A 24,339-nucleotide genomic window follows, 5' to 3' on the forward strand; every position below is an offset into this window, starting at 1 on the left:
CAAAGAAGGCAATCATACCACCGAGACATATGAAATTATTGTGATCCCTGTTGGCAGCAGACCAAATCACAAAATATCAGCTATTAATCAGAAACCGCCTAGTCCAATTAGCAAACTTTTAACTAAAGGAACATCAAGAGGACATCGTGACCAGTGGATAGCAGTGCACACTGAAGATTTTAACACAACCTTATAAGAGCGTGAACTTTTTCTTAATAAGAACATTTTAACATTCGTAACATCATTCTTGCTTCAATTTTATATGTTTTTAACTACAAAGGTATATGCTAATTTTAGCAATCTACTGAAGATGATCCAGTTAGGATTGAAACATATATATGTGTGTGACAAATGAGAAATTTAAGTTTCTTTAAAATTCACATTAACTATAATGTATTAAACAAGGAGGATACTGTTCCATAATAAATCATTGTTATAGTGTCCGGCTCTATGGCTAAATGGTTAGCGTGCTGGCTTTTGGTCACAAGGGTCCCAGGTTCGATTCCCAGCAGGGTCATGAATTTTAACCGTAATTCGTTAATTCCCCTAGTACGGGGATTGGGTGTATGTACTGTCTTCATCATCATTTCATCCTCATCACGACGCGCAGGTCGCCTACGGGTGTCAAATCAAAAGACCTGCATCAGGCCTCTCCGGAACCACACGCCATTATTGTTGTAGTGATTTAAAGAATATTAGTTTCCCTGCAATAGGGAAACATGACATTTATTTACTTTTGCCCATTGATCCTTCTTCTTCTTCTTCTTCTTCATACTTTCTTGGACTTTGCACAGTGTCAAGTCATAACTTTGTTCTTTGAACACATGATATTGAATTTGTATTTCTTGTAGATGGAAGGATCACGAATGGTTTTGTTCAAAGTATTTTGAAATATTGTTGTAGTGTTTTGTCTTTTAATGCTTTGTCTGGTAAATTAATGTTAAAACGTCAATAATTGTTCTACACTCATTGCACAGCAAAGGGATATCACGACTAGACGCGATGCAATAAAAATCCACGCATTGATTCATAATCAATGGCAAGCGCCTGTTTTGGAAAAATTATCCGTTATGCGTGTTTTGCCGCAAACTTATTGCCAACATGTGACATCTTCAGTAATATTAGCAACGTTTCTTTCCCGAGTGACATTCCCACCCAGAAATGTAACTGTGGCAAGCCTGTCTTCATGCGATGCGCATGGTGTGCAAAAATTCTATGTTTTGAATGGTTCTATGATCGGTAGTATGCAAGGGAATTCACCATATCTATCAGAAGCATTAATATAAGAATAAACTTGCAAAACATTGTAATCCATATCAAATACCATATATATAATAAATACATAACCCTTATTGTGAAACCAGTTGTAATTTTACAACGGCGATAGCCGCTGCGCCACTGTGACAGTTGAACTTGTTACGCTCCAAAAGGTACGTAAAGCATGTTGGAAACTTTGATAGTCGTTTTCTCGGAAACAGTCGAATGTCTATGGATAAACCAAAACATGTACTGTATTCGCTTATTTCGACCTCTCTTTCACCGAGCGAAGTTTCTGGCGAATTGGCGTGCTCCCCTCATTAGTATTATCGAGAGTTCCTTTGAAGGTTGTACACAGGTGACTATACTTCCCTTCTATGAACAAGTTATACTGAACTTGTGTCACTATGGGTAAAATATTTCGAGAGACTTGGTTCCTCAGAATAGGTAAAACCTGTAGTTCTTTTGTGCATATTTTTTGTTATTTCTATTTACAAAATAAGCTGTGTTGTGCATTACTTTTCAGTCCGCCAGTGTATAAGTACAGCTGCATTTATTCATGTACCAAACGCTCCACATTCCAAATATTGGCTGACAAAAAATAATTTATGCCCTTCTCCGCTAGAATCAAATACAGGTAATCGGTATTGAAATAATTATTGTATTTTAAAAAATTATATTAAAAGCTTAATAATACCATCATTCATTACAGCATCAGTAATTTGAATGTTAACTATTTACTGGTAGCGGCAAATGGGCAGTGTCGCCACTCACAAACTGATGACGGCCATGGAAACAAGATTTTTTCATGACCACACATTTGGCAAAAAGAAAGGAGGGAACGTCACCTGTGCACAACCTTCAAAGGGACTGAATGAAAGAAAAATAAAACTATCAGCAAACAAAGTCAAGCTGATAGTTTAATGTATTACCATATTTGCCTGCTTAATTTTCCCACCATGATCATGTTAAAGTTTTCTGTTGATTTCTTTTTGCCAAATGTATGGTCATGAAAAAATCTCGTTTCATTGGCCGTCATCAGTTTGTGAGTGGCGACACTTCAGTAACGGAACCGCTCAGCAATCTATGTTAGTAAGCCTGAAGTAACCACATGGGAAAAGCACACCTGGTGCGTAACATATACCAGTCTCTACACTAATTAATTTTTATGTATGCAAGTGAATAATAATTGTCAGTGGGAGTTACAGCAAACAGTTTAAATTAACAGTGAACATGTTCATAGAAAATAACTTCAGTAGTCATGCTGTAACACATGAGTTTTGTGTAGAGCCATCACATGCAGTAAAACAACAGTTGTAGTGTGACAAGAAGACAGCCTAATCATTTTGGATATCAAATTCAGGCCAGTATCCAGAAACAGAAGAAAAAAAAAAAAAAAAAAACCTGTTAAAATATTTAACTGGGGTAAAAAACAAGAGCACTTTAGTTTTGCACAAAATCTTACAGTTAAAGGCACTGGAGATTGCAAAGAAAAGCAATATGGGAATCTCACAGTTTAAGCAAGTAGAGAGCAGCTCTGTAGATTCATGATGAGAAACAACGTTACTCTTCGAAGGGGGTCACCTCCATGCCTATACTGAAAATGTGGTGAAATTCCATGGTATTTTAGATTCAAAATGTACATAATTTTCCCTCCTGTTAAAGGTTAAAAAATTGCTTTAAAAAAGCAGAAAAAATGCATGAATGAATCAAGTATGAACATAAATTTTAAAAAATTGTAATTCATTTTTCTGGAAGATATAAGATAAGATCAGTTACAAAATTCAATGTAATGGTGGATTTCCTGGTATTACTTTCCGGATATGTCATTACCACTAGCATGTGAACTTGCTCACATTTGTTTCCACATGTGTAGCACAAGCACAGGAGTGGTTTGTAAAGAAAGGAAAAGGGAGCACCGGGCGAGTTGGCCATGTGGTTAGGGGTGCACAGCTGTAAGCTTGCATCTGGGAGATAGTGGGTTCGAACCACACTGTCGGCGGCCCTGAAGGTGGTTTTCCATGGTTTCCCATTTTCACACCAGGAAAATGCTGGGGCTGTATCTTAATTAAGGCCACAGCCACTTTCTTCCCATTCCTAGCCCTTTCCCATCTATCGGTGCAACTTAAAACAATTTCAAAGCACGTCAAAGCAGATTTAGCAATTCTTAGCAGATTCGGAATACAGAATACAAATCGCATGCTATTATTCTGATACCAATGTTGTTATTTCGTATGGCATGCCACAGTTTAATGTCCAAAGAAGTAATCCACTTCACTGCATCATCACTTGCATTCTGATGGTCTTCATATCCTCCATTGAAGGACTGTAATGAGCATTCCGTCACAATATGATGAATTGCCTGCACTGCATCACAACAGTCACACTGAGGGCTAGGAATTTTGCCCCACTTGTTTAGCCATAAGTTACATCTTCCATGATAGGTCCGCACTCTATTCAGAGACGTCCATATCCTTCTTGTGAGATCGAAACCAGGAGGTTTTCTGGAGGGATCGGTGATCAATCCAATGTCAATCTATTTGAATATAAAACTTATATAGACTTTCGATGTAGCGATCCATTAACATGTAGCACTTGAAATACAACATGACATCAAAATGGTTGTTCACCATATGGGTTGGCTTATTGGCCATGTCTGTTGAACTACTGTTAAAATTATGAAAGTTTTAAAATTCTGTAAAGATAAAAAAGTCTCCAAATTTGTAAAACTGTCTGCCAAAGTTTGATTTGATTTATTCTGATAAATTTTGGCTTTCTGATTTTCAAACCAATATCTATCCCAATCCTGTTGAGTTCTTGTTCCATTAATGCATCTCAGCATCTATAGGAATTTCTTTTTGTACTTCATAATACTCCAGTAAAGTTTGGTACAACAATTTTATCAAAAGAGAGTTCTGCTTTCTTTGCATGTGGTCAACATTTACCTTGAGTTTGGATTTGACTTCCATCATTTTCTGTTTTTTAATACTTCTAAGGTTACATACTTTCTCCTCGCTTGTACCTAGCAGTCCTTTTCACAGCTTTGAAGATCTTTCATCTTTTCCAAATATGAAAACTTTGTAACAATCTTTTTGCCTTAAGAACAAATCATGTTGCATGGCTTTTGGAAGTGTTTCTGTTCTATAAATGAACCTCCACAAGAAAAAAAAAGTCACCTCTGATAGCAATATGAACAACGGCAATGCTGTCCCTAACACAGTTCACTAGTGTTATGACTACTGCTCATGCTGTAACAGTTTGTGTCACTCTATATAAAGCAAATAGAACCTGTTGTTGCCTCTGGTAATAACTAATACTAATGACAGTTCAGGTATTTGGATGATTTTTAAAATATATATATGGTATAACATGAAACCATTAAAGTACACACATGGACTAGTAAATGGTGAGAGCAGAGGTATAGGTTTGATTCGTTTGTTCTGATGAGACTAAATATTAAGTACTCTGCAAGTGCTATAACAGCATAGCTGCTCAACCAGAATATCGGTAGCTGTAATGGATCTACGCACCCATTAATATTTTCTTACCTCTCTAAGAAGTATATTTGTTCTTGTGGTCTCCACCACAGTTTTGCCTGGTGAACCCCAGCTTTCCATCTGTATTGAATATATTAAATATAAAACACTGTAGATGTTTGTAACAGTGTTATAATTAAATAATATTATAATTGTCTGTAACTCAATTTTAAACTGAGGTCCTGGAGTTTTATCCTTTTTTTGATACAGCTTTCTTTATAGTAATTGTTGATGAGGTCCATTGTAGAAGTTCTGTGTAATGAACCATGACCCTAAAAAGTGTGCCTGTAATTTTTTTTTTTTTTTTTTTTTTTTTTTTTTTGCACTCAGAATGGAATTTTTGAGATATGACTTATTTCCATAACATGAATTTTGGGGGGCAGATGACCTGCGATGTTAGGCCCCTTAAAACAACAGGCATCATCAGCATGAATTTTGGCAGCTTGTTTACACTGCAAACTAAATCTACAAAGGGTAAACAGAAGATGCTGCATCATAGAACAACAGAAATATCAGGACTGAGTAAAGAGCTCAGCAGAATTTCTCGGTTGAAATAAACTTTAGTTACTGAACCTGACAGCAAATTTCTCAGTATTTATTTAAAGGGTTAATATTTAATGGCAAGTGGCTTTGATAGTTTTAATGTTATCTATTTATTAAAGTTTAACTGAAACAGAAAAATAGCAGTATTTATTTAAATATTATAACAGTGAATGGCAAGTGGTCTTAACAATCAGCTTTTAACTATTTAATTTTAATGACTTTTTGTATGTTTTGTAATGATTGAATTTCACCAGATGTATTTATTTCTAGAGAATAAACATGTTGCAAAACCTTATTCTAGTTATCCTGATGTTTTCCAATCATTTAACCCATTCACATACCATTTAATTGAACTTATTATTTTATGCCTTGGTGTACCCTTTATTTTCATTATCACTGACACAGAAAAAGCATGCCTTACGGCAATGTAATGAGAGGAAATATCGAAACTACTGTCATATGTACTTTGTAAAGTCTTTATGTGAATGGTAGATCATAAAACAGTCATGTACATGCAGCGCCACCTTGCAGCGGTGGCATTCATATGAAGTGTACTTCCTCGGACCCCGTGTCACACAGACTTTGCATCTCCGTGATGGGATAATCTTCTTCGTTGTTGGGGGTATTTTGGTTGGAAAGTGTCCCCAGTGCCTCCCCTGATGTCTCAGTGGTGTATCCCCAGGGCTTGGACGTCCTCATTTTGGTTAGGTAGGCAACAGCTGTTCGGCCAAATTGATTCGCAAGCAGGTAAAGCCTACTTGCTTCTTGTCAGGGTTGATTAGGCGGGATGCTGGAATTCAGAAGTGTCATGTCTAGCATGTAGAAGTATATTTTTTTGTGGTATATTTTTGGTGTGGGTTACTGTAGTCACATCCTAGTTTGTGAACCATGGGCAACGGCTAAGTGGCCTAGTAAGTGGTCCTGAGAGTCGGTTGCTATGGAATGGGAGTGGGAATCTCGGACATATTCTAAGCCATTGCCCTCCTTGTGCTCGGGCGGCTAGGACTATACAATCCACCAGTGGTCCATAACCCGTTAAAGAAGAGATCTTCACTTGGACTATGTGTAACTAGGGTAGCATCCTGCTTCATGAATTTACTGAGCTCAGAACATTTTAAGCAAGCCTCGGACCTATGGAAGCAACGGTGTCCCACTCCCATTTGACAGGCGAGGGATTCTTTGGAAACAACTTGGCGAACGAAATGGAATTCGATGGGGAGCTATCAATATTAATTGGGCTTATGGAAGAAAGAAAGTAGAACTAGCTGAGTCAGCAAAGAGGATGCATCTGGATGTTCTACGAGTAAGTGATATACGTGTAAGGGGAGATAACGAGGAAGAGATAGGAGATTATAAAGTGTACTTGACGGGTGTTAGAAAGGGAAGGGCAGAGTATGGGGTAGGGCTGTTTATCAGGAATACCACTGCACGCAACATAGTTTCTGTTAGGCACGTAAATAAGCGAATGATGTGGGTAGATTTGGCAGTTGGAGGAATTAGGATAAGAATTGTCTCAGTGTATTCACCATGCAAGGGTTCAGGTGAGGAATGAAGTTGACAAATTTTATGAAGCATTGAGTGACATCGTGGTCAGCATCAACAACAAGGATAGAATAGTGCTAATGGGTGATTTCAATGCGAGAGTTGGAAATAGAACTGAAGGATACGAAAGGGTGATTGGTAAATATGGGGAAGATATGGAAGCTAATAGGAATGGGAAGTGTTTGCTGGACTTCTGTGCTAGTATGGGTTTAGCTGTTATGAATACATTCTTCAAGCATAAGGCTATTCACCGCTACACGCGGGAGGCTAGGGATACCAGACCCATAATAGACTATATCTTAACAGACTTGTAAACAAAACAACAACAACAAAATGAAAATACAATAAAACTATTTATTGAAAGGAGGAATTTGAAAATGAATTTAAAAAATTAAAGTATGATTTATTAAGCCAGAAAGGACACAAACTCATCAAAGGGGGAACATAATTATGTTCCCTAAGTAACAGAACACTTGAAATTTATAAGCCCTTGATTAATCCACTCTCACACATAAAGCGAATGACTCGATCATCAGTATTCTAGTCATCAGCTAGTATGAGTTTGAGAGTCTCCTGCAGGCCAAGGTTCCATCTTAGGCCAGAGAGGTCCATGCACTCTGCAAAAATGTAGGCCATGGTGAATTCAGTACCACAAGAACACACTGAAGTGGGCATTATCCCTTACTAATCAGGAAGATAATAAAGACTATCAAAATGAGAAGAAAAACTTGAACGAATGATCACTCGAAGAATGAGGAAAGAAAGGAATCATAAAGGGTTTTAAAATCCTAGGCCTCTGATGCTTCTAATAGCACACAGCTGGGAGAAAACAAAATGTCATAAGTCCCTAATCTTATCACCAATAGCATTACACTGACTGATGTTGATGTTAGTGATTGCTATCTAATTTAATGTAAATTTAATTTCAGTTTCATTCAAGGATCAAGTAAACACCAGATTTGTGAAGGATGAAGGTGGCATAATTTTAACAAAACCAGAAGAAGTAAGAAATAGATGGAGAGAGTATTTTCAGAAGCTCCTGAACATAAAAACGGATGACAGTCATTCAATGGACGACCAGGAAAGGCAATTAGTTGATGAAGAAATGGATAAAGAAATTACAATGAATGGAATTGAAATGGCAGTTAAAAAGATAAAGAATGGAAAAACTGCTGGAATAGATGAAATTTCAGTGGAGATGATAAGGGCAGCTGGAGCTGTAGGCCTGCAGTGGACATAACGGGTTCTCAGGAATGTCTGGGAGAATAAGGAGGTCCCTGAGGATTGGCAAAAAGGAATAATCATCCCAATTTTCAAGAAAGGTGATAAGAAAGTTTTGAAGAACTACAGGGGAATTACTCTAATATCCCATGTTGCTAAGATAATGGAAAGGATACTGGAAAGTAGAATAAGGTTGAGGGTTGAGAATCAGATACAGGAAAATCAGTTTGGTTTCAGAAGTGGAAGGTCAACAACAGAGCCCATTTTCATTATGAGACAACTAATGGAAAAGCATTGGGAGTACAGGAATGATATGGTGATGACATTCATTGATATTGAAAAGGCATATGACAGTGTCCCCAGGATGAAAGTTTGGGACAGTCTGGTGCAAAAAGGAATCGGACAGGGATTAATAAAAATGATCATGGCATTGTATAAGGAATGTTGTAGTTGCGTGCAAACACAAGTTGGCAGGACAAGTTGGTTCAAAATAACTAGTGGGCTGAGACAGGGAAGTGTTCTATCACCAATCCTGTTTACAATAGTAATGGATGACATCATGAGAACAGCAAAAGCAGCATATGGAGGAAGAGAAATGAACATGATGTTATTTGCAGATGATATTGTGATTTGGGGAGAAGACAACAGGAAGGTTCAAGAACAGTTGAATGCGGTGAATGGGAAGATTGAAGAATGTGGATTGAAAATAAGTGTAGAAAAGAGTAAAACTCTTGTTATGACTAGAGGGAAGAAAGAAGGGAAAGGTCAGATTAGACTTGCAGACAAGCCCCTGGAAGTAGTGGAAACGTTTAAGTACCTGGGGAGTGAATTAATGGAGAATGCTCGACTGGATGCTGAGATTAGTAAACGGATTCAAGCTGGAAGTTGTTTCTATCATAGTGTAAGAAACATGTTATGGGACAAAGATGTACCAACGGAAGCAAAGGATACTATGTACAAGATGTACTACGTACCCATAACAACTTATGGAGCAGAAACTTGGACAATGACAAAGAAGGATGAGAGTCGAATACAGGCAGCCGAAATGAAGTTCTTGAGGAGTATGATGCAGAAGAGTAGAAGAGACAAAATAAGGAATGAGAAAATCCGGGAAGAAATTGGAGTGGAAAAAATTAATGATAGAATAGAGAAGAGCCGACTAAGATGGTTTGGTCACATAAAGCGAACGAGCGACGAAAGGACGCCAAAAAAGGTGATGGAAATGCAAATCCAAGGAAGTAGAGGCCATGGACGACCACGATTGAGATGGAAGGATACCATCCAACGCAGCATTATAGAAAGAAACCTCGACTGGGACACAATGTTGGAGGAGGAGTGGTGGAAAGACCGAAGAAAGTGGAGAGGAACCATATTTGCCCCTACCCGGCTACAGCTGGATAAAGGGAAATGATGATGATGATGATGATCAAGGATTTTAATAATAATGGATAGTATTTTTATACATGATTAAACTATGTTAATGCATTTAGTTGATTCAACATTTAACTAGTTATGGAGCTGACCAAAAGAATTAAGAACTGAAGAAACTTTTAAACAAGATGTAACATGTAGGCCTATGCTTAAAATTAATGGTACTAAATGGCTGTAAGAATACTGATTTTTATGTAAGACTGATAAATAAATATGGTTGAACATGACTTTCTTTTTCTATTATGATCCATATGCACCATTCCCTTGTTCCTCATCTCTGCATATCGTAGCTGCCTCAAGGAATAATCTAATTTGCTCACATTGCTCACTGTTCAACAATGCTTTATCATTTCCTTGAAAAGAAACAATTCAGTAGAACTGAAAATAATTTATTGTAACAGTTTTAAACTATGAGACCAAACAGTTATATAAACAACACGACACAAACTCAACACAGTACAGAGAAGGTGGCACTCATACTGGTTCAGGTAGGAATGTCATCCAAAATGCGTAAGTCACCTGTAAGGAAGAGAAATAAACTGTTAAAAAAGAAATTAAGACTTGATACCTGTATTTGAAATTAAATCTATTGTTAAGTTCTGGAACAGGAACAATATCTAAAAGCAGAACTATGGACAAAGAATTTTCCTTAACCCCTCTGCGCCGACCTCTATACGTGGTATAGACCCTCTTTTCTTCCGTAGCCGCCGACCTCTATACGTGGTATAGACCCATACATGGTTTCACATTGACGGCTATAGCACGAAGAGTTTTTGAGTTACTGATATGCAAATTGTTTTGTTTCCAAGAAGACAGTTTCGGGTTTATCATTCAGTGTTGTAAATAAGAATTGAAAAATCATTATAATGTTGTTGTTTTGTCAAATAAGTCTGAGCACTAATGTCTTGTTTTTTAAAAGTCTGTTTGCTTCATTCTTTCCCACAGAATAAAATAAAGAAAAGATGATCTGAGAAGTTTGTCTTTTCGTGTGATGTTCCTTGCTCTATGTGTACATTTGGAGTGCGGTTTATTTATTATATTTGTCTTTATTTCTCAGCTTGTAATATTTTCGTAACGCTCCACGAGCGCTCTGTGTAGGCATCAGTTAGTGCTGCTTTCTGTCATACGATACGAGAACCAGTTGTTCATGGTATATATCTCGTTTGAAAGACGTTGTCTCGACCTTTTATCTGAAATATGTATCGAGTTGGTTTGTTTCGTCATAAATGTTATTCCCCTCATTCAGTTTCATCCTGCTCTTTTCGGTTTCGCTGCAGCTGCATCAGTCCGTGTGACGCGCCGTGCTTAATGGCCAGCTCCAGCCATGGTTTGACTGACAGAAACGTGCTTGAAATATTGTATAATTCAGATGAAAGTTTAGTCGGAAGAATAAGCAGCAGTGATAATGAAATAGATGATGTAGCAGTGGTAAATGATGAGAGTGACGATGAGGAGGAAACAGTACTTGGAAATTTTGTGTAAGAGACTATAGATAATTATACAGGTCAAAGAGAAGTTTTCAACGGTGAATTCTGATTGCTAAATTCTCTAATAATACTCACACAGGTCACAGAGACAAATATTGAGCAATTACCTTATCGGGTTCAGCTGGTGAAAGGTTTGTTTACAAAATACGCTCGGGAGGGAGGGGAACGAAATATTCAAGGCCGGCGCGCATCAGATAATACAGTTCCAAGGTTGCAGGAAAGACATTTTATCAGGAAATTAGCACCCAAGAGTTGGAAATCCAAACCTTAGAGACATTGTATCCTGTGTTCAAAACACGGCGGAAAGAAGACATCAGTGTACTGCTGCCAGGAGTGTGACTTGAGTCCCTGTCTCAAAGAGTGCTTCGAACTCTATCACACGGAACTAAATTACTAAGGAAATGTGAAACAATTATGTAATTATCTGCATGTACATAGTTCTGTCATAAGGAATTCCAAATTTCGTGAAAATCGGGCTACTCTTATACTTGTAGTAACGCTTTAAGTGAATCGATGTATTTCAGTAGAGCGTAGTTGAAATCTCATCTGGCCGCGGGGTAGGAAGCTATTTAAATGGCTGCGACGCTGAGGGGTTAACACTCTTAGCCAAGAGTCGCTGTGAACACTCCTAAAAAAAATGAACGAAACTTGGCAGCGTCGCTCTGAGAGACGCTTTGTTTCTTTAATCTTCGATAGGCCTGGTCTTGGAACAACCACCGAAGAGAGTTCAAGCTACCCTGTTCGGACAATATTGTTTTGTTTTACTGTCTATTGATAATCTCGAGCAATATTTAAAATTCCTTGAATTGTTTATGCGCAACTTGAAAACAGCATGATGTCAAAGTGTAAGGAAGTGGTGTAAGACAAGAGGAAATTAAAGAATTAATGAAACCAAAAACTGTTGTGGAGTCTTTGCAGGATTGTCCTGGTCAACATTCCTTTCTTCCCAGTCACTATTAGTATCAACATCATTGTCCGAGACAATATCGGCACTTGATTTTCACCAAGATCGGAATCACTGTCCACGAAGTATGAGAGGTCACCATTTGACTCTCAAATCGTTAGCTATACCGCGGTTTTATTTTCACTGTCTTCATTTAAGTGTGTTTACTTGTGTGATTGCTATTGTTTGCGTATTTTTTCAAGCTAAGTTTTCAAATTTAGGATTTTTGACACCCCTGCAGATATTTTTAGAAGAAGAAAAATGCATTTCTTTGTTCTTGTATTATGTATGCCATCCAGTGTTCATTTTTTCTCCATTTGTAAACGTGTGATAATAGGAGGAATCAACATTTCCAATTTTCATTTTCCTGCATAAATATTTTAATGAATTAAATTAATAACGTGAAGAATAAATTTCATAATGATCTGAAATGTATACTGAGTTTAGATGAATACATTTTGCACTCCCTGATTTTCACTTTCATACAAAGGGCACTAGGAAAGTTTTGCAATATGCAAAAACGGTTGACTGGACACCCCTGTTATGGTGAGGGATGAAAAGAGGGGTGAAAACCGGTCTAGAAGACAGCAAGGCACGACCTTCACACCAGTTCTTATCAAGCAGTGAGATTGAAAGCAAGTTAAGATGTCAGTGTGGTCTAAAGGTGAATATCGCGCAATTATCCGCTACAGTTTTGCTCGTGGATTAACTGTTGACCAGTGCCTGGAGGAAATTACTCCTGTGCTGGGGAAAGACTGTATACATCGGACAACAATTTTCCACTGGTACAATGAGTTCCGGAGGGGAAGTTTTGGGGTAGAAGACGATCCTCGTTCTGGGCGACCGTCTGAATCAGTGACTGAGGAAAACATTGAAGCTGTGAGGAAAATGTTGCAGCAAGAGAAGCGGTTGACATATCAGCAGGTAGAAGAGACCTTCAACATCCCCGTACCAGCTATTCATTCAGTTCTACACGACCATCTCCATGTTAGAAAGGTTTGTTCCCTTTGGGTGCCCCATTCACTTTCAGAGGAACAAAGGGCACATCGAGTGAAATGATGTCGAAAAATGCTAAAACAGTTTGAAAATGTGACTTGCGTAACGTCAATAGCATCGTTACAGGTGACAAAACTTGGCTTTATTACTACAATGTCTCAACAAAATCCCAGAACACGGTGTGACTGTTTGAAGATGAGAGTACTCCTGTGACTGTGCAAAAGTCAAGGTCAGTTAAGAAAAGGATGATTGCAGTATTCTTCACTAAACGGGGCATCCTGACTCAGGTTGTGCTAGAAACACAAAGGACAGTTACTGCGAAGTGGTACAGTGAGACTTGTCTGCCTCAGGTCATCAAGGCTCTCAAGCAGTTCCATCCAAGGTCATGGCTTAACACTTGGCTCTTGCATCACGACAATGCTCCAGCACATCGTGCTAATGTAACAATGGATTTTCTTGCCAGATCAGGGTTGACTGTGCTTGATCACCCTCCATACAGTCCTGATCTTGCCCCATGTGACTTTGCACTCTTCCCAGAAGAGAAGATGAAGTTGAATGGGCAACATTTTGCATCCGATGAGTAGCTTCTGGCAGCATGGGATCAAGAGTGTGAAAATGTAACTGAAGGAAAGTGGCAGAGTTGGTTCAGTGACTGGTTTCGACGTATGGAGAAGTGTATTGAGTGTGGTGGAAATTATTTTGAAAAAGTCTAAAAGTGTTCACTCACATTGCAAAACTTTCTTAGTGCCCTTTGTATCTTTAAAAACAGGGGAGTTACGTTCTTTTTCTGAAAGCCTACATCTATATACTGTATATAAAATAAGAGTTTTGTCTGTACATTGCTCACAATTTGAAAAGAATGGTATTTCTGTATCGGTCATGTCCATAGTAACAAGGAAATGCAATTTTTACTTTTCCGTAATTTCTGTCTGTCTGTCTGTCTGTCTGTATGTATGTATGTATGTATTTATTTCACTTCTGACGCAAGCATCAAAGCATCACCCAAGTGTTGCTCACGGCTTGCAGCCATTATGAATATTGAGCATGAGAGAGAGAGAGAGAGAGAGAGAGAGAGAGAGAGAGAAATGCATTTATTTCTGCTTCCCCCATTTGGAGGTTGCCAAAAAGACAAAGATTACATGAAAATTTGATTAATAACTACAAGGGTCGTTTATAATATGTCCATAAATGATAAGTATACTATATTAAAGCCTACTTAATACAGTAATTAAAAATGTGTATCAGTCAATAATTTTGAAATCCATGAAGGATTCCTCATAGGACAAAGATGTAGCTAAGAGTATAGATGATTTTTGACTATTGCTAATGATCCTTTCAGAGCTGCTAATCCAATGTCCTTAATAAATTGGTTATGCAAATTGAATTTCTTGGATCTATCTTCAACAGCGTAAAAATTATGCAAACTAAACAGCAATGGAATGAACTCAAAGCTTAAAAGTACACAATGCAATAAGATATCAAACTCATGTTAAATAATTATTTATTTTGCTACACACACCACCGAGAACAATAACTATTCACAGCCATCTACGTATGAAATATAAGAGTTAGTATCAAACCCGAATAACATACAACTTGTGATATATTTTCCATATTTTAACAGCACAAATATTTTTAACGGGTCATGTCAGTTCACCAGAATATCTAACCAAGTTGATGGAAGCTCCTAACTGCAGCAACAAGCAACAAACATAGGGAATATTTACCGCTGCAGAAGCCTCTTCACTGACCAGAAGTCTGGCTAACATCAAAGAGGCCGCTTAAGTCTCGAGTTGACTCTCAGTATAGTTGGCACATTTAGGGACTATCTGGAAGGATGATAGCTATTAGTACATGTTTGTGATCAGTCTGCGCACAACAAAATATTTTAACACTATGTTAGGTGCGAGTGTCTTTCGACTGCTCCCTCTCCCCACAGCCAACCCCACTGAGATACACACTGCTTTGGCCTTCCAAAGCACATTGTGGAATTCCTGTGCTGAAGTGTTATTGGACAATATACCACAGTTGCTATGACTTATGATACGTCCCCTGTATTAAAAACTAAATCTATTGCAATGTTAGTAAGAGATATACTTACACAGAACTGTTACAAAACTTGATACTGCTTCACGGCAGCTGCCTCTGAAGTGGGATCCAGGATACCTGGAGGATCTCCATTATAAGCAGGGAGTTTCCGAACCCACTGCTCCAGGTCAATTCCAGTCTAACAGAACAAAAATGACCTTTGGTTACCATTAATAAAAATACAGCTTTAGAATATTTTGGTACAACTAAGTCACGTATCTTAATAAGTAACCCAACAAATCTGCTAGTCACATAACAAGCATATTACTACAATTAGGAAATGTCATGTTCAGTTGAAGCTGGAACTGTTTTATGAATTGTTTTTTGGTGGTGTGTTGCATGTAAGGGGCTTGCAGCATTTTGAATACTTGGCCAATTAGTAGTGGTAGCCATAAAAATAACATGACAATGAATTGGGGGGGGGCTACAATGCCAGTGCAGCAGTGACAATGCAGGTGGGGCCAGTGGTGAGTAAAACAACAACCTGGTGAACTACAGAGGCTTACGACATGGACGCTCCTTCGGTAACAATGGAGAAGGCACCCAGAATTATCTGGAAGTTGAAAATGTGGCGATTGTCCACTGGCCTATATAAAAAGCGAAGCCAAGTGAGTGCCAGTCAGCCTTGAGAAGGCATGAGTGAGAGTAAGACAGTCCCAAATTGGTAACAAGACAATCTGGAGTGCGTCAGCAAGAAGTGAGTCAGACAGCTATGCAAGAGTTCAGCATGGCGTGCTAGTAGAGTTGTGAAGTGAACTGTTCTGGGGATGACGCTGCACTGTGGGAGGCCCTGTTGGATACTGGGAGTTTGATGAGCTGGAATGCTGTGTGTTCAACCATGTTCCTGAATACTAAGTGTGTTAACACGTTCGCGGCCGCTCAGACATCAGCAACCATTACCGTGGTACCGTAATAACTTTTTTTGTTTAAAGGAGTTCATTTCTCTGTCCTTGTGCATTTTAGATTATTATTTGAATTATTTCAATGTGCATACGAGCCATGACGCACATGCTGCATCAGCGGCACTACCAATGAGCTTTTCGCCTTCGGTGCCGTTTGACGCAGCATGTGCGTCATGACTGGTAATGAAGTGGAACGAGAAAAATAATGTTTTGTTCGTTTGTAGAACTTCTTTACAACAGAAAAATAAGTTTTTGAACATTTCACACAAAAATACTGTGCAGTAGAATCTTATTATTGCTGTGTGAACAATGTATACTTACATTACTCCATAAGCTGTACAATGTAACTAGTCAATACAGTGTGCTACTTTTCTTTTGCAAAAATAACTCTTCTGCAAATGCGTTACATTCAGTTAGAATGTTATTCAGCAAGTTGTCATCTGCAAGCAAGCGAAAATAATCAATAGGTTTCGCGTCACTTGGCTGTGGAACCTTCATTCCCGGCCGACCAACAAAGTTAATTTGTTTCATTGAGGACGAATCTGAACTCCAGGAAATGACTCCTGAAATACTGCCCATGTTATTTGGCGGGAGATTTGAAGATGAGATATTATTTACGGCTTCCTCATCTTCTGTAATGTGAGAATTGGGAGCAGACACTCGACACACACATCAGTGATTAAAATTCTCACTCAGGTGGCTACAATCACTTTTCACACTGTCATCACTGTCGTCACTATCAATGCTGTCACTGTCACCAGTGTTCAGGATAGCTTCCAGACTACCATCATTAATTGCAAATCACCTGCTTATCCCGCTAAGACGGGGTTACTTGCAGTGAGAAGTTTCTGAAACTTCACTGTTCCCTCTTGACATCGCTGAAATGTATGCCGACTTGTAATGGCTGCAGAGATTGTAACTAACAATTGATCTGATGCCCGGATGGCGCATATGTTTAATAGCACCTTAACAATGCACAGATAAAGAGGTGTTTGTTTACACGCATATTGGCGGAAATACGAGCTTTAATATTTGGCATGGAATGTGAGGCACGAGTGTCGTCATCAGCACTGAGTGAAAGTAGAGTCATGACGCATATGTATCGTCATTGGCCGCAAACGTGTTAAGTGGAAAACTTCCAACTCCAGTGCACTTGTAATAACTGTCCGTAGTAGTTCAATTAATTTAGTCTATAGTAAAACATGCTATGTCTCTGACAACTTGCCTCAGTAATAACTGATTGGGTGATGTGCAGCCTCTGGAGAGGTCTGGTGCATGTCTATCTAGATGATGCCCATGAGTGATCTGCACATCTGGATGTCATGATGATGATGATGATGATGATGAGAATGAGGTAGGGTGAGGGGTGAAACCTGGTGTCAAAACAGTCTGCTCATGTCGAATAACACCAATGCTGTCCAGCTCTATGGCTAAATGGTCAGCATGTTGGCCTTCGGTCACAGGGGTCCCGGGTTCGATTCCCGGCAGGGTCGGCAATTTTAACCATCACTGGTTAATTTTGCTGGCGCGGAGGTTGGGTGTATGTGTCGTCTTCATCATTTCATCCTCATCACGACGCGCAGGTCGCCTACGGGAGTAAAATCAGAAGACCTGCATCTGGCAAGCCGAACATGTCCTCGGACACTCCCGGCACTAAAAGTCATACGCCATTCCATTTTCACTAATGCTCAAGGTTTAACTAATCCATCCGACGAATGAATCACCATCAATACCATCATATGCCCTCACTCCATAACAACACAGCGGAGGTGTTTGGAATTGAAACCAAGCTTTTGGCATGCAATCTAGTGATTAGAAATTGTACACCTATCCTGCTGGCCAACATTCTGATGGTGATTTTTTTTTCTTCATTAATGAGACTTGAATTGGCTAACCACAGTGTCAAACCACAAAGACTTTGCCTTAATAATAACGACCACATAATAATACGTCAATTTGATATAGTTTATTTAGGAACACGAGCGACTGGAGTGTTAACACACAATGGCTATGGAACCAAGCTCTGCATTTGGGAGATGTGTGGGTTCGAACTCACCACCAGGTGGGAATAAAATCCAGGAATAGGAATTTTGTAGTTACTTTTGTTGACTTCCAAAAAGCCTATGACTCCATAGATCGACACACTCTCCTCCGCATTCTGAAGGAAATGGGCTTAGACAACAAAACGAGAGCTATCATTCAACAGACCTTAACCAGCACTACGTCCAGGGTGAAATTCAGGGGAGAAATTTCACACGTCTTCGAAATCAAGACTGGTGTTAGGCAAGGGGATGGACTATCACCCCTTCTCTTCAACTGCGTTCTGGAGAAAATCATTCGGGAATGGCGCAAGGAGATGTGCAAGGAAGAGGTTGAGAATGGCCTTAGAATAGGATATAAGAAAGATGATCTTATCATAGACTGCCTAGCTTTTGCAGATGACCTAGCGATCTTTTCTGATTCCCTAGATACTGCTGAAAAACAAATTAACCAACTGAGAATCCAGGCAGCAAAAGCTGGCCTTCAAATCTCTTTCCAAAAAACAGAGTTTATAACCAACATCAAGCCAGTTCCCAGAGATCTCATTGTGGAACAGGGAAAAATCAAGCAGGTGGAAAAGTTTAAGTACTTAGGTGAGTGGATAGTACCTAACAACTCTGAGAAAGAAGCAATCATGTACAGAATCAACAAGATGGAGATGGCATATCAGCTGACTAGGAATGTCTACAACAAAAGATCAGTGTCCATCAACGCCAAGCTTAGGCATTATTGTTCGGTTGTACGCCCGGAAGCACTGTACGCAGCAGAATGCCTTGCAATGAACAGAAGAGGTCTGATGGAGAAGCTAGAAGCTAAAGAAAGAAAAATCCTGAGAAAGATTCTTGGACCAATCAAAGAAAATGGTGAGTACAGGAGACGACACAACAGCGATCTGTACCAGCATATGGAGAGGATAACGGACACGATTCGGAAAAGGAGGATTAATTTTTATGGCCATATAGCACGCATGAGCACACAGAGACAGACCAATAGGATATTTTCCTACTTTCTTAATAAGAAAACCAAGGGACCCTGGTTTATCAAAGTTGAAAAAGACCTTCAGGAAATAGGAATCACACTCAAAGACATCCAGAAACGTGCTCCTCTCCAGAAAAAGCTCCAGGGATACAAGAGGTTCCAAGAAAGGCCAAAGTTGAAAACAGGCAAGAAGTGGACTGATGAAAGAAAGGAGGCTCACAGAACGAGAATGCGTGAGTACTGGGGAAGAATTAAAGCTCAAGGATGCAAACGGTTGAAATAACGTGGTCCACAGCAGGCCGAAACGAAGAAAGAAGAAAAATGATAATAATAATAATAATAATAATAATAATATCATCCAATACTTGCAAAGAAAGACTACTTATGAAGGAAAGACAACGTACCAAGAACTGTGTAAGCAAAATGGACTAGCTACAGATGCAGAGTCACATCACAGAACTCCAACCACAAGAATGGAAAACATTTACATTTCACATTGCACTTATTGATGAGTTCATTTATATTTCCTACCTTTTCAGGCCCATATTGTCAACAACGTTGGCCAAGATCAACTTGTGTCATTCAACATATGTCCACCTTTCTTCAACTCATCACAAGAAGCTAATTTAATGTAGCATTAATCTGGCACTGTCTATGTACACATGTCAATAACATGTACAATACAGTTCAAAATGGTGTGATAACTACATTACAAATTTATTTTGCATAACCACTCATGTTGCATTACATTTGTGCAATTTCATGCACGCAAACAATATTTTAACCCCTGCAATAGCTGGACTTTATGATATATAACATCTTCACGTTTATATTATTTTATAACTCAAGATTGATAAGACAACAATAAGCTGCGTCACAAGATTCTTAGACCTTTTATCCACTGATTTTTATTGTGTGTCATTGCAATATTTTTGATGATTTTATGTATGACTGAAGATGTCCTGAATGAGGGACGGAACAAGTACCACCAATAAAGTTTAATGTAGTCTTATTAATAAAGACGATTATGGTATTGTAAAGGTGGAACATTAGTTGACTTGATATACGCATTTGGGCTTATGCCGTGTCAAGAAAATAAGGTGAAATTCTTTACGTTTCACAGAGAACTATGCTCTGTGTCATCAGAATAAAATCTTGTCTGTCCACTATCACTTTCGTTATAGTATATAATATTTTTCGATATGCCTAATAACATAGGTATTTACAAAATTAAATTGTAGACACCTTCCCCTAAACTACCATTTCATCCAGCGTGAATAAAAATTATTTATAACCTAGACTGTAGCACCTTATTCCCAGACTTTACATACCAATTTTCATTAAATTCTGTTTAACCATTTTCTCATGGTTCGGCGCTGATATGGACCTAGCAACAAAAATCAAAATTCACAAATAACTTTTATCATTGCCAGTACAGTAAAAATGTATAAGACATAATTGATTGGAACTTGCATTCTCTGTAACTTTTGTTACGGTATGTAATATTTTTCGATAGGTACAATAACATAGGTATTTACAAAATTAAGTTTTAGGCACCTGTTATCATTGCCGGTGCGGTAAAAAGTTATAAGACATAAATGAGTGGAAATTTAATTTAATATTAGTTGTGTATATTTATTGACAGGACCATTAACAAAATAAAAAATAAATATTTGAGAATTAAATTTTAGGCCTTCCCCTAAACTACCATTTTAATCAGTGTGAATAAAATTATTTATAGCCTAGATTGTAGTGCATCATTCTCCGACTGATGCAGAGAAAGGTACTGTTGACGATATCCTTGGATGAATTAAAATCAAGAGACATCCACCATTCAATGCATGCATTATGAGACGAAACCTGTCCTTAAAATGAAGTGTTCTCTTCCGATAACATAGATAATACGCGTACACGCATTGAAAGGTAGAAGTCTCCCAATTTTAATTAGAAACGTGTCAATGCGGATGCCTAACAATGAAGGTTATCAATTGAAATCCTTGGATGTAAAAACATTTCTGGCCATATAGAAGAGGAAATCTTTAATACACTAAACAATTTCATAAGAATTGAATTGGACTTGGCGTCACAATAGTGGTTCAGTATTTCTAGATGGTCCAGCCTCAATGATGGATCGAAATAATGGTGTCATTGCGCGCATTTACAAAGTTACTTGTAAAATTAGCTGGCTGCATTGTTGTCATCCACAGAAAAAGCTTGGTTCCTAAAAAAAATGACTGGAGTTTCATGACATGTTGCACTTTGCCGTGAAAATGGTAAATTTCACAAAGTCGTGAACATTAAATTCCCATTATCTTTAAGAATATGTGTGAGGAAATGGGATCTGTACACACACACACACGGATATTGTTGCATAGTGAAGTACGATGGCTGTAACGTCGAAGAATACTGACCCGCCTCTTTGAATTTTGAGAAGTGATGTACTTTCTTTCACAAATACATTCTGATTTGGTGAATATTTCAAAAAGAGTGAGTAGCTCTGCCAATTGGTCTATCTGGCAGAGATATTCAACAAACTCAGTGAGCTGAATATCCAACTACAAAGGTTTGATAAATGTGTATTCAAGACATAAAAACAAGGTCAAGGGTTTCCACAGGGAATGTTCTGTTATGGGTTAAATGTATTGAAGATGGCAATTTTGCCGCATTTCAAACTCTTAACGAATTCACTTTGTGAAGTGGCTTTTAGTGATATTGTGGCTGGAATTACATAGTGTCATTTGATCAATCTAGGTGAAACACTTTCCACTCAGTGAGCAGAAAACAAAACAGACGATTGGGTGGCAAATCCTTTTGATACAAAGACCTGAACTTCCACTCAAACTAAGAGAGGATTTATCCTATTTTCTCGCATAATTAACACATTTTTTTGATGAAAAATACAGGCGAAAACTTTAGATGCATAAATTATTTGAGAAATTTAGATATTTAAAAATTATTTACAACTCATTTACATTTAAAAGATAAATCAAATATAATATAAACACAACTGGTTCAACTCATCTGCGGTTATCGACATTTGGTGCAAAATTCAGGAGTGAGATTTTTTCTGAAAAGTCAAATAGGGTACATCAGGTAAGCTGAACACAAGGGTTTGACGTACCGACACTGGAAAACATTCCTCCCCATACGAGCTGCCAATACGGCCTGAAGCAAAATACACATGAACTAATAGAAGTACAATTCATATAAGTACATAATAATAACATGCCGGCAAAAAAGAAAACTGCCCAAGACGAGAAGGGACGGGCATCAAAGGAGGGACACTGCTAGATTTCCCCAAACCGTCCGTATCCAATCTTGTACGAGTGACGTGTCCATCACCCTTTTTCTTGGATACGAACGTGGATCCCTCGCGAAATGTTTCTTTACGCATGGTTTTTCGTTTTAGAACAACGAAAGGTGCAAGCTTTCTGCCAGCAGCTGTTACAGCAAGCATTGTAGTACATCGTTGTCTTTTGCTTCCAGTAGTGCATACGGTGACACCTGATGTCCCTTTCTTATTCATCATCATCATCATCATTTTGTGTGGATATTTCTAGCCGGGTGCAGCCCTTGTAAGAGAGAGCCTCCGATGAGGGTGGCATCTGCCATGTGTAGTAACTGCGTGTTATTGTGGTGGAGGATAGTGTTATGTGTGGTGTGTGAATTGCAGGAATGTTAGGGACAGCACAAACATCCAGCCACCGAGCCAATGGAATTAACCAATGAAGATTAAAATCCCCGACCCGGCCATGAATCAAACCCGGGACCCTCTGAACCAAAGGCCAGCAAGCTAACCATTCAGCCATGGAGTCAGACTCCTTTCTTATTGATTGTTCGACTTCGTGGCACATTGAAACTGACTGGCATCTGACCTGCAGATCCTGTTTGCGAGATCAAATATTTCTTCACTTTGAAAATCAATTACTTTTTGGCTGAAATCATTCGGCATTTTTTTTTTTTGGCATAATGTTGTTCTTCCTCGAAGAGAAAGTCCATTTCTCTTCATAAAATTAATCATCCAGCCGCAGCTAACCTTCAAATCCGATACACAAATTCCACGTGCAGCAGCTATTTCTCGTTCTTAAAAAGCACAGCATTTCGTGAGAAATGGCATATACAACGTTATGTAACGAAAACATATATTTAAGCAGATTCTCCTCTAGTTGCAGAAACTTGCTGCTTTTTGTCTGCAAAATGCATTGTGAGACTTCGTCGCTTGAAGTGCATTTCTCTGTTACTGCGGTAGCACACGTTGCATTCGGACATTGAATACTTGCGGCCCGCTACCCTATTCCCATATGTTTCGGCATGACTGATCACCACAGTGTTACTTGAATACTTGCTCACTGTGAACAAACAAACAATTTTGAGATCACAGGAAACGCATGTCCCATAACCGAAACACTTGTAAAATGTTTACACCAGATTGGAATAGAACGTCACTAGTCACTTCTGGGCCGATTCTCTCAATGAACTAATGCAGCGGTATTTCCTACTGGCTGATAACAACACATAGCCCAATATTTGGAATGCCCAGTTTTGCAACAGGAAGGCTGCTACTTGAGTAGCTAACATTGATTGATTGATTGATTGTGTGCCCGTTCGCATCTCGTAGACCATTTACAAAATGGCGGCGTAGGAAGGTATGGCCCATGCGATCTATTAAGGCAATGAACTTCTTATTAATACGTCATATAGGAGACCATGCACGTCACGGAACGGACTGATTTGGAAGACACTGCAGGACAGTAGAGGCTCATTTTGAATTGTTTTAAAAAAATATATAGCAGCGGAATGATTGTTTAAAGAAATACTCTAAAAATTTCAACTGCAGAAGTAAGACGCAAATACAAGCCTAGCTTTACATCTGAAGATTATCCTAAACTCCTGAGGAAGATATTGACTGTTTTACAATCGGCGATAACATCTGATAAAATAATTTACCGGCGTATGTTATAAAAGAGACAAAATATTATAGAAATAAGCAATTCGTGGTGAGATACGTTTGACTTGGATCCGGTGAGCAACCACTCTGCGATTGAAGAAAAAGGACTCACCATATTGCAGAACTGATAATTTCGTATGAGAAGAAAGTTACCCCTGTGGTTATAAACTTAATATCTATATACGGAGAATTTATTCCAACCGAAGAAAACTTCGTCGTTTAGAATAGCAGTAGAACTATGGAATATATCATGACTGATTGCTCCGCAAAAGGAATTTTCTACGTTGTCTGCAGATTTGGAATGATGACTGCTTGCTAAATCTACATGATGGACTGAACTGGGGATGAGCACCGGCCAGCCAGAGGACCAGCTGATGAGGATTGGACCGGCGAGCCGTGTGACCAGCTGATGACCAGGAAGACGTTA

At 38.6% G+C, this 24,339-nt stretch overlaps 1 protein-coding gene across 4 annotated transcripts in view; it reads right to left on the reverse strand.

The window, feature by feature from the left end:
- Positions 1–9,903: 9,903 nt before the first annotated feature.
- The window catches only part of LOC136883536 (uncharacterized), a 55,334-nt gene continuing 40,898 nt past the window's right edge, over positions 9,904–24,339 (reverse strand). For 2 of the 4 annotated variants that reach the window (XM_067155902.2, XM_067155904.2), the window contains exons 7-8: positions 15,058–15,183; positions 9,904–10,049 (exon numbers count right to left, since the gene is read on the reverse strand). In XM_067155902.2, the coding sequence (XP_067012003.1) occupies positions 15,067–15,183 (117 nt within the window). In that variant the 3' untranslated portion in view covers positions 9,904–10,049; positions 15,058–15,066. Of the gene's footprint in view, positions 10,050–14,683; positions 14,786–15,057; positions 15,184–24,339 lie in introns of all 4 variants that reach the window. The other 2 variants (XR_010861265.2, XR_010861264.2) reach the window with 2 other exon arrangements.

The sequence above is a fragment of the Anabrus simplex genome, chromosome 11 (genome assembly GCF_040414725.1).
Source record: "Anabrus simplex isolate iqAnaSimp1 chromosome 11, ASM4041472v1, whole genome shotgun sequence".
Taxonomy (NCBI): Eukaryota; Metazoa; Arthropoda; class Insecta; order Orthoptera; family Tettigoniidae; genus Anabrus; species Anabrus simplex.